Source organism: Anser brachyrhynchus (assembly GCF_964034855.1).
Source record: "Anser brachyrhynchus genome assembly, chromosome: 7".
NCBI lineage: Eukaryota > Metazoa > Chordata > Aves > Anseriformes > Anatidae > Anser > Anser brachyrhynchus.
The window spans coordinates 22,572,266-22,592,815 of record NC_137701.1 but is presented as its reverse complement, the minus strand read 5'-3'; the positions used below and the strand labels follow the sequence as shown (position 1 = coordinate 22,592,815).

Genomic DNA, 20,550 nt, shown 5'->3' with positions numbered 1-20,550 from the left:
GGTTGAGTAGATAGTGAAACATCAAAAGGTAAATAATAGAAGAAAAAAAAAACAACAACCTTCTTTCAAATTAAGTATGATTTTTGTGGGCCTGAATGCCTCCTTAGTACTGTGTTGGGTGTGCATTAAACCTGCAAATTGTAACATTTTATGTTGGTTGTACTTTGTCCTTGATTTAGACATGAAAGCTTGAATTATTATAGCCATAAAGCTATTTTGGAAGATAGTAGTTTCAAAACATTACAGCCTTCCAGTAGATATTAATATTTTATATTTTTCAGTCTGAATAGTTTTATTGACTATTCTCTGGAGAAGAAGATGCACTTAAACATCTTTTTACTAATTTTGACTAGGCCTTGAATGAAGACATGACTTTATGCTCATGCCATGGAGCTTGCTCATTCATTTCTTTGGTGGTACTTGAATGTTATCTCCTCCTGAACAAAAATATTTTTGTTTACAGGGGCCTGTTTCATATACACTGTTCATCAAATATATCTGCTAAAGAAACTAATCTGAAGTAATGGTTTTTCTGGTATTTTTGAGCTGCTGTTTAGTTTCTAGCATTTTTTTTCCCAGTTTACTGGTAGAAAAAGGTGACAGAGTCAGTCTCTTCAGGAAGTGTCTTGAGCTACCATAGACATTAATCTGTGACCATGTCACACCAAACTACTATTAATGGCTGTACAAATATGTATTTGGTGTCTGAAAAATTCTCACAGCCTTGTGAGGATATGAGATAATTGGCTTAATACTGTTCTTTCTATTCTTTCTGTTTAAAAACAAGATGTTATGGGAGGTTTTCTTTATGGCTTTGGTCTTCAAAAAAGAGACAAGGGACAAAAAAGCACGACAAACCAAAATCTCTTGCTTGGCTGCTTGTAAGTTATCAGATCCGCCCCCCCCCCCCCCCCCCCCCAAAAAAAAAAAAAAAAAAAAAAGAAAGCTCACACTGTAACTTTTAAATGACTTGTTGAAGTTGGAAAGACATGATCCAACCATCTGGGCTCCACACAAACTTGTGTGTTCTCCCTCAGAGAAAACCTGGAGGCTGCTGGAGCTTCCTGGTCTGTATCAGGACTTGCATGGGCACAGGAGAAGGTATTCCTGCAGCTGTGCCTTTTCTTAAGTGGCTGTGACAAGGCAAAGGCATTGGGTTGGACACAATCATCTGCCAAGCTGGAATTTGAACGCTGTATTAAGGAGAGGAAAGTTGAAACAGCCTCCATTAGGGAACGTGCTGAGCATGCCTATTGTATAACAAACTGCAGCAATACTAAAACACAAATGGCTGCTGGCTGTGCACAGGCAGCTCTTTAATATCTCAGGATTTGGTACACAATAAACTAAGAGCATTTTTCATTCTACTTATGCTATGAATTCTTATTAACAATATTTGGTAAGGCATATTAAACATCTGCATCAAATGTGTATACGTAATTAAATTTTTTCAGTGTGTGACAAAAGGAGACCTATGTTAGAAGAGCAACAAAATTTGCAAAACGAAGCAATGAATAATTGGGAAATAGCATAATTCTTGCACTCATATGACCCTTTACTTTGTATTTATTTTGATATCCAAATCAGTATGTTTACTCTTCAGAGATGCCTGCTGAAGCTACGAATACATTTCACAACACTGTGACTGTATTAGGGCAGCATTCTGCTGGACAAATCAGTTCTGCTGAGAAGCAAGGCATATTGGTACAACTCATCTGCTTCTGCCGTTTGTGCTGGCTTGCTCAAAGTGAGCTAAGCTAGTGCATATCCTTAGCTACATGATCAAATACATAGCATAGATGAATACCTGCGGCATGATAACACAACTTCAAGGACGTCCATGTTTTTTATATCTGCTTTGTTTACCATCGCCTTTATAACTGGCCTTCAGTGATCATGACAGCGCATCACTTAGCTGTTTGATTTATAATTTTTCTTAAACAGTGGAGAAAAATTGAAACTCAGCATTTTTGGATCAGCTTCCATTTTCTGTAGGAAATGAATTTTTTACTTAAGCCTAAAATCCTCTGTTTTTCTCTCTACAGTTTTACCTCATCTGTTGTGCTGTTACTCAGTCTGTATTGCCATTAATTGTCAAGAGTTTACAAATGTTCATTTGTTCAGGCACTTCTTCTATATTTGAGAGATGTCTCCACTAATAATTTCAGGTCTTTTCCTCAAAGTCCTAGGGAGTGAGAGTGCTTTCAACCACAGCAGTTGCAAGATTGTGTTTTGTTTGTTGTACTTTTTAACACAGATAGAACATTTCCCTGGTGTTTGTTCACAAAAGTAATTGGACTAATAAATAGCTGAAAATAAGTCTTAAAATAAATGGGCAAAAAGTGAGAGAATAAGAGCAAGCTCTTTGTGTTCCTGTTTCCAGAAGAACATATTTAGAGGTCAGAATAGCCAGCATAATTGATTCCTGCCAGAGGCAGTATGAATTTATATCTTTACCCTTGACTTGACTTCTAGCCTGTATTTATTTAGCCGTTTAAGTTGTTGTAGCCATTTCACTTGACCATCTCCTTTGGCAGCCTCATTGTTGCCACTTCAATTCCTCCATCATAATGGAGTCATAATGGCTGGAAATATTTTTGAAAGAAAGTGTGTATAGGCTACAACAAAATTCTGTGTCACTGTCTAAATGCAAGTGTTAATGTCCTCTCAATTAAATCAAGCATTGTTGTAGAGGATATATTTCCTGACTACATATTTAAATTCTAATCTTGCTTATATGTTAACTGTGATATGTAAATGTAACATTTAAAATACCTAATTAAGAATGTTAAGAAAGCTGAGTTGATTTTAAGGTGGCCAGAAAACAAATTAATGGAATTCAGTTGCCTTTTACTGAAGGGGGGAAGAGGGATCAATGTTCAGAAAAAGAATTATGAAACGAGCAGGCCAAGCTATCTTTGCCCTAGAGATCCTATTATTTAATACGTCTGCTTTTATTTTCAAATATTTCCTCTTAAAGTCTTTTAGAATTTGTCAGACTCCCATCGTTTTTAAAGACAAGTCACAATTACAGTGCCAGGAGAAGTGTTACTGATGCTGCAGTCCAGTAACATGCTGTAGGGAGGAGCATGTGTTCTGTAGTAGTGTCGAGACAGCTGTAAAATACCCTGTACTTCCAGCAACTCACTTTGACCAAAATATATTTTGTTATGTGGTAAGGATAGGCTGTGGTTTTTGAGGACTGCAGATCTTTTGCTTCTGAGTGAGGTTTCAAGATTAGTCCCTAAGTCACCTCACCTTAGTGGAATAAGAAGCAAGGTAATTAGAGATTAGATGGTTGAATGTTAAATGTTTTAATCCGTAACTTCTGGATGGTTACCGTTCAGCATTGAACCCCAACTCAGCTGTTTGGTATGTGAGATTCCCGTGCTGCACAGCCACAGTCCAGACCCCTGTCCTGAAGGCAGGCCCGTGTACCTTCAAGAACAGAGCCTAGGTCACTCTTACAGCAACTTTATTTTAAAAATCTGCTGCTGAATAGGTGTCCTGTCTTTCACACAGTAATTTAACGGTTCAAGAGAGCTCACCAGGACGCTGGAGACCTGAATCTGTTTTTCAGGAATTGCTGCCTCTGAGCTATAGCTTAGAGAGACTCTTAGTCCTCTGTCTAGATGGGGACCGTTGTACTCTGTAGAAAATAATGCCAAGATTCATAGGCCAGAGAGAGTGTGCACAGGTAGCTTGCCAAGTGTTCTCTTGTATTAAGTAGCCTTCAGGTACATAAACAATCACTCATGGGACTGGGCCCAGGCAACCCTTTCTGTCCGTTTTCAACATGCACTACAAAATCATGTTCCACTTTTCTTTTGTTCTTAGACACCTTGCTTGGAAGAACACCAAGTTTCCACCTCCCAGGGAGACCTGGACATGAGTTACTCAAGCATCTCAAAGCTCTGTAACTTTTGAGTATGTGCAGATGCTTTATGCCAGGGGAACTTGAAAGTGAGACCCTGAAAAAGCTTTAATGCCCTTGAAGAAGTGTGTGACAGATAGGTAGAGTCTTTCAGGAAAGCAGTTTTTATTTAAGGACTGGACAGTCAAAAGACAGGGGCATTGGAGTGGTTCAAAAGTTATGGGCTTCTTAGCAGAAAGCCACTGTTTTCCAGTCAGCAGACAGTAATCAGCCATTTCTGTGTCCCTGTGCCAGTGCAAGGAGTAAAACAAGCACGTGCAACTGTGACTAGTCAAGGCTGTACTGTGTGTGCTTGGCAGTGCGTACCTGCCCAGGTTCCACACCAGGTCTGCTTGCCTTTTTTTTTTTTTTTTTTTCCTGGCCCTAGTGAACACGGTGTCAGTTCCCAGAATCAGGAGGGCTGTGTTAGGGACCAGAGCTCCCTGTACGTTACACTCAGGAGTTGAGTACCTTCTGTTGGGAATCTGTTTTTTGTTCTGGGAATCATTAACTCAGAATTGTGAAGAACCTGTTTGAATAGTAACTGTGTGTACAAGTGCTTTCAGATCTGCACGTTTTATCTTCCCACTTTCTCTTCCTTGTTCTGGCTGTGCTGCTTTGGCGAGTTTCCCAGAGGCAGAATCACAGATTCAGAATGGTTGAGGCTGGAAGGAGCCTCTGGAGGTCACCTGTTCCAAACCCCTGCTCAAGCAGGGCTACCAGTTTGTGTTCCAGTTTGTGCCCACTGTCTCTTGTCCTGCACTGGACGCCACTGAAGAGTGCTCCATCATCTTTGCACCCTTCCTTCAGGTATAGACATTGATGAGATCCCATCTGAGCCTCCTCTTCTTCAGGCTGAACAGTCCCATCCCTCTCAGCCTCTCCTCATAGGAGAGGTGCTCCAGTCCTTTGATCATCTTGGTGGCCCAACGTCGGACACCCTTCAGAATGTCCACGTCTCTCTTGTACCAGAGGACCAGAACTGGACACAGCACTCCAGGTGAGGCCTCAGTGCTGAGAATGTTAAGAGTTACGCAGCTATGAGACTGCAAATGTAGGCAGTAACACACGTTCAGGCAACTGCAGTGGATTGACAGGCTCAGCTTTGGGCTGAGGAACTTGATGTTGCGGTTCTGTTTGTGTCTCCATCGCCATGCCATCCCTGTACCCCCGCACATCCCCCCACCAAGTATAACCGTGTTTCCTAAGTCCATGTACATCACTGGGTGCACTGCACCTCCATTGTAATCTAATTGCTTTTGGGGAATGAAATATAAGTATCACTATATAAATGCAATAAGATCTCAGTGACTTCTCTTCAGCTATTTCCACTTTGTGGGAAGTACCAGTATAGGTGGGGTTCTCTCTGGTAAAGCATGTTGCTGGACACTGGTGTATTTTTGCTGCTCCTTACTGTCCAAAATATTGTAAAGGCTGGAACTGCTGTGATTTTGAAGGGTCTGTGGCTATAGTTTTGGGAGATTTGTTTTGTTGGTCTTTTTCCTGATAAACTAATATGAAACTTGTTGCCTTGGGAGAGCAAGTCAAATGAATTTAAGAGGCTGTGCACTGTAATATAGCAACATTTCAGCCTTATGCTTAGGGGAAATTGACTGCAAGGATGAGGAAGCAGAGTCATGTATCTTGCAGTGGGTTGTGGCTGAATTTCTCATTCCATTGCTTTCCACTGAAGCATTAAATACTGACTGCTACTGGAGACAGGATATTAAACTTGCTGCAATCATGTATGTGCTTCTCAGAGCTTTTACTTCCCTAAGAGGTGAATGATCTCCTTTATTATAAAACTTTTGTTCTAGCCCTTGTAATTAAATAACATAATGAAAGTTTTGTATAATGTATCTGTAATTTCTAGTTTTGGCTTACAAAGGCAAGTTTAAACTTCCCCATAACTTCATCCTGCTGTGCTTAGGATCTGGCAGGCAAAGTAAAACGCTTTCTCAGCAAAGCAAAGCAAAGCAAATAATTAGAACTAATTTCTGTTGCACTGGGGTGAAGCTGTACTATTCTTCAGTCTCCTTCCTAGCATTTCCTGCAGACAGACCTGTTTGCTGAATTACCATTTTGAATTAGTCTTACAGACTTTCTGTGACTTGATGAATCCATCAATATGTTTTTCGTAGCTGTCAGCTTCATACATCCATCTTTGTCATGTTCTAGCTTCATATCAGGCCAAAAGTTGGTTGCAAACCTCTGACAAGCTGCCTTTGATTTTTCACATAAGGAAACTCATCTTAGGGCTTGAAGGGAGCTATGGGATGCATAGGAGACATTCAGTCTATTTGGTACTAGACTGCCTCTGAGGTTTAGCAAAGGTATCTTAGGATCTATCAAAGTGCTTTCAGAACAGGATCAGAACATAGCTGCTACTTCAGTGAGACTACCTCTGTGATAATTAAAAAGATGGGAAGATGCAGGCTGAGGACAGCATTCTCTGGCTTCTGATGGAAGCAGCAGGTTATGACTCTTGTCCACAGTGGCTGTCAGCCCTCTGCCAAAAACAGGGTGTCCTCATCCAGACTGCCTACTGGGCATGGCTCTGGCACCAGCTGCACCCTGCAGGATCCAGTGCTAGGTGGCCTGGGCCAAAGCTGTGACACGTGCTAATTAAGAAGTATGGCCACAACTGGAGTCTGTGCCTTAACCTTGTCTCCTTTACTAGTAGTCATTTAGCCTGACATATGTTAGTTTCCTGACAGTTTCATGGCTTTTTTTTTTTTTTTGGACAAACAATCATAAAAGTTTGGGTTGGAGGGGAGCTCTGGGGCTTCATTGTCTGAAGCAGAATGTACCTGGCTTGGAAGCAGTTAGTCCTAGAGGTAGCTGCAGGGATTTAAGTTGTTCTATTTGAGGGAGGAATGTGATTTTCTTTTTTTCTTGATTTTAGTGGGATTTGGCAGTATGCTGTGGTGTCCTCTAGATTTTGCATCCTGCTCGGCAAGTCTAGGATATCATCAATCCTAGATAAACTTCTTGCCTTGGATAAGTATTAGCACCGTTTACCTCTACAGTGCTGCGGGAGGCATCGGGGCAGGTGTGTCCTCTGAACAAGCTACAACCATCCTTCATCTCTCCTCGGTTAGTTAAGGATACACTTTCTCCTTAATTATGTGATAGTCATTGTAAATTTCTACCTTTGCTGCTAAATTCCTGCTTGAATACTTAGCCTTATACCCTTCTGTGCAACCTCAGGGGCATATTAGGCATCTCATTTCTAAAAAAGGGGAGGAGAGAGTTTGGGAAGCCATTAGTATCTCTGACTGGAGTGGGGAATTTCTGAATTCTAAGGGTTTATTGAGTGCGAAACTGATACATGGTCTTTGTGACTTCATTGCCTTTTCTCTCTGTAATACTGAATTATCAGATAATACTTTACTTATGATTTCTTTTAGGTGTGATGTGAGCACTAATTAGATCACATATTTGGCAGTGGGAACTGTAATGTTCAGTATGATTTATTCTTATTTAATTTCATCTCTGTTAGTGAACATTTCTTCCTCCCAGATGAGAGTGTTAGAAGAGAAACTCTGAATTTTTCTTTACGTTTCACAGCATAACCTAGATTGGGGCTGATGTCCATAGAAATCAGGGATGCTAAGCGCCTTGCAACTCATGCAGAGCATCAGGCTGTTGCAGTCACAGTTCTCCCTGGCCTGAAGAGAGTCTATATTTCAAATTAAATTTTTGTCTTTTCATGAAAAGGGATAACTTCCAAATGGCAAAAAATACACCCTGAAACCAGTCTGTTACCCATTATTCTAACAATATAACCATTTCCACATATAGCAAGTTAGAGAGTATGATTTATGAAGGTTTTTTTCTTTCCTGTGGCTTCACTGTCTCCTAATTAATTATACGTAATCTCATGCTAAATGGCTATTCAAGATGAGAAGTGGCAACTTATTGGTACTTCTAAATAAAAACGACTTTGGAGACTATGACTGCATATTCTGCAGTTGGATGTTTCAATGCTTCATTGCCTCTGTTCCTGCTACAGGTGCATGTGACAGCATTGCAGCGATGAGTGGAATTTTAAAGAGGAAGTTTGAAGAAGTTGATGGCTCCTCACCTTGTTCCTCTGTGCGGGAATCAGATGATGACATTTCTAGCAGTGAAAGTGCTGACAGTGGTGATAGCGTCAATCCATCCACTTCTAATCACTTTACCCGTAAGTACTAACGTTGCGTATCTAAAGAATTCTTTCTGTTCCTCAAAATAAAATTATAATAATAATTACAAACACCATAGTTAGATAAACGTGACAATTTAAAATTGAACAGATGATAAAACTGACTTTCAGAGTATGTGACTTGTTCAGAACAACTTAGCAGACCTGTACCTTTTTGCCTTCATGTTATCTATATAGATCTATTTGTAACTGTAAAAATTTGAAGTCACTTGGAAGCCCCTGACTGCTGTTTGAGTCATGTATCTATGTGTATAATGTTGGGAGTTGTGCTTAAGGTATTTCAAGCAGGAACTGTAGGGAAGACGCTCTAGGTAAGGTTATTTATTTTCTATGGACAAATGTAATGCAGCTGTCAGCTATCTGCAGTATTTTATTCTGAGAGTTCTTCTTCAAAGAAAATAGTACACTTTTTTTTTCTTTTTTTTTTCCAAATTGTGGAACATCGTGTATTAGACACAGAGGCACCTATCATTGCAGTAGTTTTTGTTCTTCAGGCAGGGGATGGTATCTCTGTACTCAGCAATTCTTTTGTGTGCAGATAAGCATTTGTTCTTAAGTTAGCAAAGCTAGGTAGATTATGTGGGCAGCATATACGTATATGAGGAATTAATTAAGGTTTTGTTTTTGTAGTTTATGATACTAGGTGGTGGTTATGCTGTTTTAATGGTGAACTGCATGTTTTTAAAAGCTGGGGTTTCCATCCTTCAGCTCTGCTATATACAAATCTGTCCATTGGAGTCAGTGACTGCAAAGCTGTTTCTTAAAACTGTGGGCCAAGGAGTAGGTGAGGGTCCTTGTCACCACCCATATACAACATGATCCTTACAAATATGTGGTTTAGCATGTGCCTAGAAATTGTGTTTGTACCATGTGATATGAAGGTTCTTATAATTGATTTGTCTGCCAAATGCTGCTGTGCAGTTTGAGATAGGGTTTCGATATGAAGGTTCAAATCTCCTCTTTGCTTCTGTGCAAAGGTTATGCAGACAAAACTTTTCAGAAGTATGTACGTGTAAAAATCTTGATGAAGCATATTATACTTAAGGTCCCCTACAAATACAGAATCTTCTATTATTGAAATGCTATAAAGGAGTAAGTGACCCAATAAATCTCAGTAGTGTTAAGAAATAGTTTGGTGGCAATATTACTTGAATGCTGATCTTTTAATTTTTGTGTCTATTTAAAGACTTACGTGATTATTTATCACAGACTGAAAGCAGTTCTGTTACATCAGTCATTGCCACCCACATAGAAGACAACAATTTTTTTATGAATACACAAAGAAAGCTAGTAATTCAGCGGAGCATCTTGAAAGTTGTAATACATGCATATAACAATAAGCTTTGATTACAGTTGACACAATAAATAGTTTGGTTTCTCAATAATATCTGGAAGGGAAACTATAGGATTTCTGAGTGTTATGATTAATGATCCATGTAACTGAGATATTTGTGGCCAGAGTAATAAATGCTGGTCAGTGCACGTGCACACACACACACAAATATATACACAAATTGTACACACTACATTTATACATATACATATATACATCAGCTGGCAGTATGGGAATGGGAAAATTGTCTGAACCATTGACACTACTTTTTAAACAATATTTTCTTTAATACAGATGCAGTGGCCTAAATTCCAAGAACTCGATCAGAATATTCATAGTATTACATAAGGCTGGTTTGAGAGGGAAGGAATCCAGCAAGTGGCTTAGGTGCTACATTTGAACAGGAGTCAAGAGAAAGACTTTTGCAGGCTGGTATATGACAGAGGCATCTTTTGGTATCTGACATTCTGCTTTGCTCTTATTGTATACAGCATACTTGCACAGCCTTTGTAACTTAATTACTTGCATCTTGCATCCAAACTCTCTCCTAGTATGCATTATAATTTCATAACTGTAGCAAATACACTCAGTTTTGCATCTGATGGGGAAGTCAGGCTTTATTCATTTATTGTTAAGATGTTGTAAGTGAGATGTTGCACCTTCTTCCTTCTTAATATTATCATATATCAGTTATTCGTGTTTATACAGTCAACATGTGCCAATTGAGGAGTGTTAGAAAAATCACTCATTTGGTAGCCTTAGGCACATCTAATATATATATTAGGAACTCCGTACTAAAAAGGTGATGATGTCTGATAGTAAAAGTTAATATGTTTGCAATAAAAAATATTTGCATTTACATTTAAAATAGATGCAAAGGAGCAAAGATACTTGACAAATGCTGAAAGACATTTTAAATTTGATAAATGACTACGTCTAGAAAAAGAAAACAATTTTTTTTTGTTGAGATTTGATCTTTATTTTACTTCTTTTCACATTCTCTTCAATTTTCATGTGCTTTGATTCTAGAAAGAATGTTTTAATTGGACAATTGGTCATTTTTTTATACGCACAGGATTTGTTTTCATTTTTGTTTGTGTTGGTTGACATCAGCTGTGTGTGTTGTGTGTTTTTCAGGACAGGAACACTTTTTATGTACTTAAATTTTTTTAACTTGTAAATTTTTCAAACAGTATTATTTGAAAAAGCATATTTTGAGTTCTGGGAAGGGGTAAGAAGTGAACTGATCCTTTTGAGGTACTCAGCTTTTTGTAGAAGTGAAATATGTAGAAATTGTCAATGTGTTATTTCATTTACCTCCTGAATCCTGGTGTCTCATGGAGATGATAAGGGATTGAAAACTCGTTGAAAACTACATGCAGGTGTGTTGTTCAATAACAAAACTGTTAATGATGTACATTGAAAGATGTTCTGTTAATTCTTTAAACACATTAATCTCCCAAAATAAAAGATGGGAGCTTTCTGATGTTGAATACTCAAAACAGTACTTCTAAGGACATATGGAAAGAAAGAGTTCTGTACAATTTTTTTTTCAGTAAGCAGACTGAAAAGAGCCAATGCAGAAGAAAAGCTGGCTAGATTTCTTGTCTCTGTAATATATACCTGACTATCTCACTGACAGAAGTTACTTTTCTAAGCTGTTTCTTGATACTTACAACCCCATTCTTTTTTCTCTTTTGCAGGACACTGTTTCCTTAGAGACAAGTAGAGTGAGAGTACACCCACCGTTTGAGCTCCTTTAAATGGCCCTGTTGAGCGCAGACACCCCACTGCTGTGGTTCATCAGCTCCACAGTGATTTTTCTTTGGAGTTGCCCTTCAGGATACCTGTACAACTCCCTGACCATTCATACAATTGTGTGCTGAGGGACACTGAGTTCCATGCCCTAGCTCAGATGTGAGGGATTTTTCCCGTGTTATGGTGTTATGGACGTACCTGTCCCTAAATGCTTGATCTATTTTTCCGATAAAGAAAAATACCCAAATTTAAGTTGCAGAATTACATGCCATTGAAAGAGCTTTTGCATTCTAGTGCTGGTAAAAACTTTCTACACCAAATTAATCATGGATTAATCTCTTAAGGAATATACCCTGAGGAACTGCTGCTTTCCTGTGCCATTTCAACTTCAGTGTAGCGAAGCTGAAACTTTCAGACTAATGCCTTTATTGTAGAATCTTCACAGGCAGGTGAAATCTTCAAAACTAGCTCGTCTGTCAAGATGATCTTCAACCGTCAATAGAACTTCAGTCAGTTTTCTGTCTTGCTGTTAATCTTATCACTGCCATTAATAAGGTTATCCTACAGCCTGCCATAATCGTAAGTCCTGTCATTATGCTGAGTAGGGTGGATGCAGTGCTGTCTGTAGAGTATTGGATGCCTTAGGCTTATTATGAATGTGGCTAGTTATTAAAGGTCTTGAGAAGACCCTTCAGTATCTAAGTGCTCTTACCATCTTTGATTTTGCCATCAAAGATAAGCAAAAGTATTCAAAAACAAATCTTTGCGCTTCTGTCCATATGCCCTTAAAAGTACTGTTTTGAATGTTCTAGGGTCACCAACAAATTGAGCTGTCTCATCTGTGTGGCCACAAAGCATTTGGAAGAAGGTATTAAATCCTTGGAAATCACTAGGAAGGTCTTCCTTATGTGAAGGATAAAGTATTATTTGGTGTGAGGTTCATAACATAAGGCATTACCTGAGCCTTGAACTTAAACTTTGTGTTTCATTACTGGTAAGAGACAGAAATCTCAATGACTTAAATGTGGTGATGCTGGCTTATTAGGGGAAAACACATAGAAGCATAGATAAATGCAGGCATTCTTTATTTGTGTCATCTTGCAGTGATTTATATTGCCTGCCACAAGGCTTGGAACTTCCTTGTTAATGAGGAATGCATTCTCATCGTCATTTGTTGACTAACACTAGGAAATGCAAACAAGTTGAGAGAGTCTCAGTTTTGATTTAAAAGTGGGTTAATCTGGGCAGTAAACACCGAGAAACTGAAAGAAATTCAGTGAAATGTGGTGCAGTGTTTTAGCTCAAATGTTCATACAAAATTATACGTCAGGGTATGCCTTAAGAGAAACCTGCCTGCTGTCTTTCATCTGGAGTAGTGACTATTGGAGAAGTTTTTCAAAAATGTAAAGAGGGATTAGGAAGCAGGCTCCCGCTGATTTTTAGAAGGATTTGTGTGATTAATTCTATGTCTTTGTTTTTGAAGATTTCTCTCAATTAAATTAGTGCATTTCACACACTCTACAGAGGGGTAGTTTTTGCCTTAGATGATGTGTTTGTTGAAGATGTTTGTAACATACACAGAATTTTTGAAAATGCAAATTAGTGGACAGCTAAATGGGTGGTTGCATTTGTATCAAATGGCTAAACACAGAAGTCACCCGTAAGATGGGACAAAGGATTGACTGTAGCATCTTAGGAGAGTTCAGCAAATACAATTGTTATGCTTGGGCCTTCTTGCAAGGATACGTGGTGGCAGCTTTCCTCCTCACAGTGCTCGAAGTTAGGGCCAACGTCAGAAATAATCATCCAAGAAACAGCAGCTGGCATTTAGAGCAAATGGTGAGGCAGAGAGCAGTTAACTTCTCCCTGCAGGCTGATTATATTTGCAGAATGGAGAAACTGGACTGTTGTAGCCAATGTCAAGGAAAAGCATTCATCAGATAGAGGGTGATGAAGAAGGAAACTTACAGCTTTTATTGAAATTTTAGCAGTAAATTTCCAGCTTTTAGTATGTATTTAAAGAACTTAACATTTCTGTAAGATTTTAAAGAAAACTCTGACAGTGAGGTAAAATGTTTAACTGAAGCTCAAATAAAATACCTGTCCCATTCGTGCCAAACTTCTCTACAAACTAGTATTTTTCAAAAACCTTTTAAAATGTGACATAAATCTGGCATTAAGCAAGCATTCCCATCCAGTCACACCTGTGAGATGAATTTAGCTTTGATTTTACCTGAGGAAGGCACTAGAAGGATGAAGCAGTGAAATGCTGTTAAGGTAGGTTCCACAAAGTTGTCCACGTCCCATCTAATTTCCAGTACTCAATTTACTCCTTTCTGAGTATGCAGCTCCCTTAAAGACTTCCACATTCAGTTGTTATTTCAGAAAATGTCTGCCTGCCCTCAAGCCCACGTGTTTCTTTGGGATGGGATATAGTATGTCACAGCATTTCCTTTTAATGCAGATTTCAAGGCATGCAGGGGAAGCATTTAATTGTTAAGGGTTTTACATTTCCAAGTTAGTATATAGAGTCTATTTAGAAAAATACCTTTTGGGAGGCAGTGGGTGAGTGGTATAAGAAATTTCTGGAATATTTTGTTTTCTAGGAAGACAGTGAAGCAAGGTAGCTTTTGTCAGTATGTTTTGGCCTACATTACCATGATGTGTGAGGCTTTGCTGTTCTGTGTCATTAGACTTGATGAAACACTACGTGAGAAAGTCATTGAGCAGGAGAATGGTGTTAATCCTTCTTGCCATAGTGGTTTATGTGGCACTAAAAATATGTAAAAAGTAGACAAATGGGATTGTAGGGTTTAAGAAAATCAACATTTCTTTCTAAGATAGAGTTTTAATCCAAAAGGATACATTTTTTTTTCCCAGCCTTTTGAAATTTTCACGTGCCTAAGATATTTCCATGATGGTGACAATGAATTGCTTTGCCCTCATTGATGCAAGAGTGCTTGTAATCTGCGGAGTAGCCATATGGTTCGCGTTTATTTTAATGGGTCTTTGACATCAGGAGAATAGCTGAGACAGCAGAAGAAAGTGCTTATGTTTTGGAGTTCAGCCAGAACTAAGATTATTTATGTTTAGTAATTGAAGAACTACCAGTTTGCTCAGTAAAAATGTTTGAAAAACATTACAGGCTTAAAATGTTATTCCTATCAGGATTTTGTAAAATTAGGAAACATAGACGAATACAGCTGTAGCAGGATGTATTCCCTAGTGTGGGGGTTCTGGATTCTATTTTGGCCACTAGATGTATGGAATTAAATGCTTTCTCTTTCTCAGGTTTTACACTGCTCTAGGTACACTACTCAGAGAGCAAAATGAGGATGTTCAAAGCAGATGAAAAGTGCAGATGTATAGAACATTATCTGCATAGGAGAGTACTTTGTCTGCTAGTACATTATTACTGTTGCTTACCTATTTAATCCATTGTAATTTATTCAGACATGAGAGGTGGATGTGTATCATAAGATGCGTTACCAGCACATAAGAAATAGCTTAACCTGAATTTTTCAAATGTGAAAGGAATTGAGGTTGTATCTTTTGTTTTTCACAAGTTGACAATGTTTTTTTCTGAGGGTAGAGCACACAATATAGCTTGAGGTGCTGAAGAGGGTGGGGAGGGCTCATAGGTAAACAGTTCACCCCAATGTGCAGAGGTCTGGAAGTATCCTATTGGTATCTGAATTTTCTGCTCCATGCTTTGAGAATCCCTTGGTATGGTGTAGGGAGGGCCAAATTAAGACAGTAAAGAAGGGGTACAATTGCATAAGTTAGAGAGATACTGATATACAGCTTTGAAAAAACAGTGAAAAATGAGTTAGTAATAAAATTCTCAGATATTGTAACCTTCAGTCCTCCAAAGAGACGTAAAATGAAAAAGAAATTTTCTTTGCAATACAGAAGGTAAGTGCAAGGAATCTTACAAGCCTTTTGGTAAGAATAAGGTGATGGAAGCCACTATTTGAAATTAATTTAGCTGCAGGACTTGATGGTTTATTCCATACAATGATACCACTGAGGAGGCAGTCTCTAACCATAGTGTCCTAGTTACATTAAAATATATTACAACAATCTGTGTAGTGCTACATCTTTTTTCACCATTAGTCTATTCACACATTTCTCTAGACGTTTAAACTTTTCTGCCTTACAAATTGATTAATTCTCTTTTATTAATTGTTATTAACTGTTATTAATTATTGATGAACAAAGGCCTTTCTTATTATCTAACCTCACATGGCTTGGATGCTTATTTTCATCTTCTTTGTTGATGAGTCTTTTTTCAAAGACGTGTAAAAATAGTACTTTTTGTTCTGATAGATAAAAGTTACCATTTCAAATTGCAACCATTTTAATAAAAATGTTGGTAGTAGAAGGTATGACTTAGTGGCCCAGCATGGTTTCCAGCCATGCTTATAATTTGCCACTAATGGGAATGATTGTGATGATGTTTGTGTGTTTATTTATTTTGTGTTTACTGCCACTTCCTAGTAGATCTATCTTCCCGTGTCTAGTAAACTACATGTTGGGTAAGACAGCTTTACTGAGTCAAGCCTTAACCTCTGTAATTTGTAGGAGTATGTGTGTGTGCGTATAGAAAAGTGTTGTCTTGCAGGTGACAAAGCTATTTTCATGCATGTTGGTGTGTAGCCTTATGGAAAAATCACTGAAAGAAATCTTAATTTCTTGAATTACTGCTGAACAGTTGTCCCTGTTCTGTACTACAGTTATGTAGTACATGTTATGTATGTCAATGACTGAAAAACGGCCCTACTGAAACATGGAAAACTGAAGGGCTATAATGAAAAAACTTGATGTTTAGGCATTGTAACGTTCTGTTCCTCTCTGGCTTGCCATATGGATGTTCTTCAGTTTAGGAATCCTTAGACATTCCTTGTATGTTCAATAGCCAGAGCAGCATGTGAAGAGAAACGGCAGAATTACCATATGTAGTCATGAAGTAATTATAACTGCTGTGGATAAACAGAATTGTTAAGAGAGACAGAGAAGCTAACAGCTGAGGAAAAGATGAATAAATGCATCCTACAATGTATGTGTGCATGCATATCATGAACAAAGATAACAAAAGGGCAAGGACAAAGAGCAGGCTGTGTTTCCAGGATGGGTTAACCATCCATGTTTGCCTATAAAAGTTTTACTTTAAGTCTTTATGTCTGAGTCTGGCCTCACCTTTAGGAAGTTTGCTTGCAGATGATTCCCAGTTTCCATAAATAGCCTGTGCTGCAGATGACCTGTGCTGTGGCTTAGTGCAGGTTGAGTGCTGCATGAAGAGCGCTGTGCAGTGTCCCTGAAAGTGCAGCAGCCGCTCTGGCTTGGCAGACACCTGTGGGACAGGGCTCGATTCCGTGGGCTGCAGCTGGTTGCAAGCAGGTTATTAACTTGGGCTGTTCTGCTAAACCCAGAAACTGAACCACTTAAATCCCCAAAATCAAAAATTGAGCTGTTAACATTTCAGATGACAAATTCTGGCAGGTCTTTTTGAAGATATTTATGTCTGAAGACCTTGTTCAGATTTTACTTTTAAAGTGACTTTTTCTGAGGGACAGATCTGTAGCAGTAATTATGTTAACAGTACCATCCTCCCCTCTAATAATAGACAGATTTTATGCATTATGTTATTTATGTATCTGCCAAATACATTACATTCCATATAATCTTAGAACATGGAACTACAAATTATATTCATTGTTTAAATTTGTGAAAGTGGAGTACTTTTTTTCCTTTCCTGGAGAATACCAGGAAAGGCATTTATACATGTCTGACTTATGTATCAGACCTGTAATATGTAAATATATTAAAAGATCGCATGATCCATAGGGTAATTTTAGGTGGTGGTGAATATTCCTATTTCCCACTAGGATCCTTGCACATTACAAACTGCTAGACCAAAGATGGTGGCATTAATTTTCAAAAACCACCTTCTGGTTCCTGTTGACAGTGTGTGTCCAGCAGATGCTAAACCACCACATCTCTGCATAACAGAAGCTGGCTGGAGTTAATACTGCCCCTTTTGCGCAGAACAGATGATAGTGGCATCCCTGGGTATCACTGTTGCACAGCCAGATGTCCTGTAAGTACTTCTGAGACTGTCCAAGCAGGGAAGCCTGTTGGTTACAGTCTCTTTGGATAAATTGTTAGGTTACAAGCTTTTCCTGCCTTGCAAAACCTTTGAAACTGAATCCAGAGAGGCCTGGCAAATGTTCATGATTTCTGATATATCAGAAAATAAATATTCTGTATGTCCTTGTGCTCTGTCTTGAGTTAAGCAGTGTCCTTAGCAGTAATTACAGCTGATTCAAACTTACTATTTAAGGTGTGGTGCATGCAAAGTAACATGTGTCTCTGAATCCTGGTAAGATGATCTAAAAATCTGAGTTTTGGCTGCCTTGTAACAAAAGGACTGAATGAGTTATAGAGCACTCCATCCCAGATGCTGGAAAATGTTCAACACTTCCTTTCAATATCAAATAATAACCTTTGAGAAATCACATTAAGGCAGTCCTCTACTCAGAGACTTAAGGAAGTATGGGAGAACAAGAGCTTAATGCCTTTGTAGTGCTGACTGTGCTTCTTTGTGTGTCCTTTGTTACTGAGGTGGTCACAATTCTCCAGTGCCTTCACTGACAGAAGGCCGATTGTATCTTCAGAAAGAAAAAAAAAAAGGGGAGGGGGGGGGACACCTGAACATCTCTAATTTATGTTTCTGGGTAACCAACTCAAATCCTGTTATCTCTTGCAGTTCCTGCCTGCTCCGTTCTTGTAAACAATGTTCTCATAAATATGAATGTACTCTGACTACTTCCTAGCAGTTAACATAGAAGAGGTAACTGTAGAGTTATTCATAGAGCCTTAGCTCTTCCTTTAATATGCTCTTGGTTGAGACAAAAGCAAACCCAAAAGATAGGATGTGTTTCAGAAAAAAATAACTGCGTATAGTCTGAGGTCTGTGTTTACATGCTTGCTTACTTACACAGATTAGCATATAATCTGTCTGACTAGGAACTACAGTGTTAATAAATTAAAGTATGAATTTTAATGATGTACAACAAATGCATGCCAGCTCTCACTGTCTTCAGTACAATTGTATAGTGCTGGATTTATAGTGCTGGTTGTGTTGCAATGACAGTACCCCAGTATCTCCTTGAAGTTCAGTTTAGCTCCATTTTAACACAGTTTTTGCCAGTGACATGTAAAACAAACAAACAAAACATTTGACGGTGTGGCGCTGATAACTTAATTGCTGAAAGTGAGAAAAACTATAAAAAAAAAAGTTGAGGAAATGCATTAATGGGTTCTTTCAGACGGCTCATGGCAACTACAGTCTACTGAGACAGACAGATGACCAAACATTTAGGCATAAACATATGGTAATGTATTAAAATGTTCTAAATTTTGACAACACACACATGCACGTATGGGCATCCCTGCTCCTCCCTCTAAATCCACATAATTGAAAAGCCTATTCATGTCATCTAATTTTTATCATAGATTACATTATTTTTTTCCAGCTGGAATTTGTTAGATTGGTCTTCTGCCTAGCTTCATTTAACTGTTAGCGTGTAAAGGGTGAATAAAAATTCAAGTTGATTTCTTTATGTATAAAAAGTGCTATAATTTAGCTCTACCATAGAACTGACAGACTTAAGGGGGGAAAAAAAAAAAGAAACACTTTTATCACTTTTATTCCAACATTTAATATTTCTGCCAGTAAGTAACCATGTCAAGAATTCCATAGCTAAGGTCTAAAATTAATTGCTATAAATTTAAACCTTATGTAGTAGATACTGAAGTTTAAAGTTGAAGATTCAAACCATTTACCAGCTTGTGCAATCTACAGGAACAATTACCTTCTGTTTCTGCATGAAGCAGACAAATATATGTAAAATTAACCTTTTATATTTTCTTTCCTTTAATATTTTACCATAGTTTTATCTCTTATTCCATTTGTGTCTTTTACTTAGTAAAAATACTGGTGCTTGCCCTTCAGTAGCTTTCAGTATTTCTTCCCAAATACAGGCAAGATCCAGTTGAAATCCAAATAATATCAATACTGTTATATGGGGATATAAAGGATAAAGGATATTATATATTATATAGGATATATAGTATATAGGATATTATATATTATATAGGATACATTCCAGAATGATTTAGAAGCCTTCTTCACTAGGAGCAGGATTTTTTAATGTGTAAGAGCATATAGGCAATGAACTTTCTGATACAGAGAATATTTCCTGTCATTCTGAATTGAAAGAGTCACGATATCAAAATTACCCGCATTCCAAACTCTATTCATTTTTTAAAAACAGTTGTGTTTTGAAACTGTAACATGTATGAAGAAACAGTACATTACAACAGTATTTCATATTATGCAAAATTGGCATAAACCTATCAAATATTCTCTTCTAATAAAATAACACTTGGCACCCAGTAGAACCTTTCTATAACTATTTTTGATAGGCTCTGTTGGTGAGAGATTTGCATAAAAGTGGTTGTAAGTTTAAACATGCCTAGTGTAACAATTTCTTTTAATTCCTTTGTGTACATCCTACACCCTTTTTGGAACACCCGTCACTGAGAACGGGTAAGTGAATGGTAGGACCTGTGCTTATTTATCTGTTTTATACTCGTACTCTAGCACATCTGTAGCTTTTCTGAAAAAGTGCACGTTACTTACCATATTTTCAGCTGCTTGACAGTATTTAGGAAAAATTTATTATTTCAGTGTTTCATGGAACCTAAAATGTTTTTATGATTATGTTAGTAGGGCATACCAGCTGTAGTTTGGCTACAAGAATGTATTTTCCAATATGTTTTTCTCTCATAGTTAGATCATTCTATTTTTTTTAACTTAATTAACATGGAAGTTTGAGTATTTTAGCTTTCTGATGATTAGCATTTTGCTACATTAGAGAATGAACTGTATTTTAACTGTGACAATAAACCAAACCTGTTACGAAACCAAGGCTGAAGGCCAAGTGCTTCCAGTCTCTAGAGATGGTGCGATTTTAGATTAGCAGAGTACATCACGATGCTCTTATGGCTTTTATGGAATGGTTTCAAGTCTTTCAAAAGTGGTTTCAGGCACCTGTTAAATCACTTTACTGCCTGATTTCTGGCAGTTTGGTCTCTCAGTCATACCTGCCCAGTTGTTGCAAAGCAGTAACGTATTACCTACTTCCTTGACATCCTATTGTCATTTTGCAATAAATCAAATAAATCAGGCTGCTGTTTCATCTTAAAAATCAAGAAGTGTCTCTTTCTCCAATGTTTCTATCTCCTATTTTGCACTAAAGGCTCACCACTGTT

General features: G+C 38.0%; 1 protein-coding gene across 25 annotated transcripts in view; it reads left to right on the top strand.

Annotated features, from left to right (window-relative positions):
• The window catches only part of CSRNP3 (cysteine and serine rich nuclear protein 3), a 102,130-nt gene that overhangs the window by 62,972 nt on the left and 18,608 nt on the right, over positions 1-20,550 (top strand). For 22 of the 25 annotated variants that reach the window (XR_013954008.1, XR_013954009.1, XR_013954010.1 and 19 more), the window contains one exon: positions 7,929-8,099. Coding sequence is in view for 22 of the 25 variants with exons in the window: in XM_080601262.1 (XP_080457388.1) it covers positions 7,929-8,099 (171 nt within the window). In the remaining 3 variants the exon portion in view is untranslated. Of the gene's footprint in view, positions 1-964; positions 4,914-6,834; positions 7,010-7,928; positions 8,100-20,550 lie in introns of those variants that run through there. The other 3 variants (XM_080601266.1, XM_080601272.1, XM_080601270.1) reach the window with 3 other exon arrangements.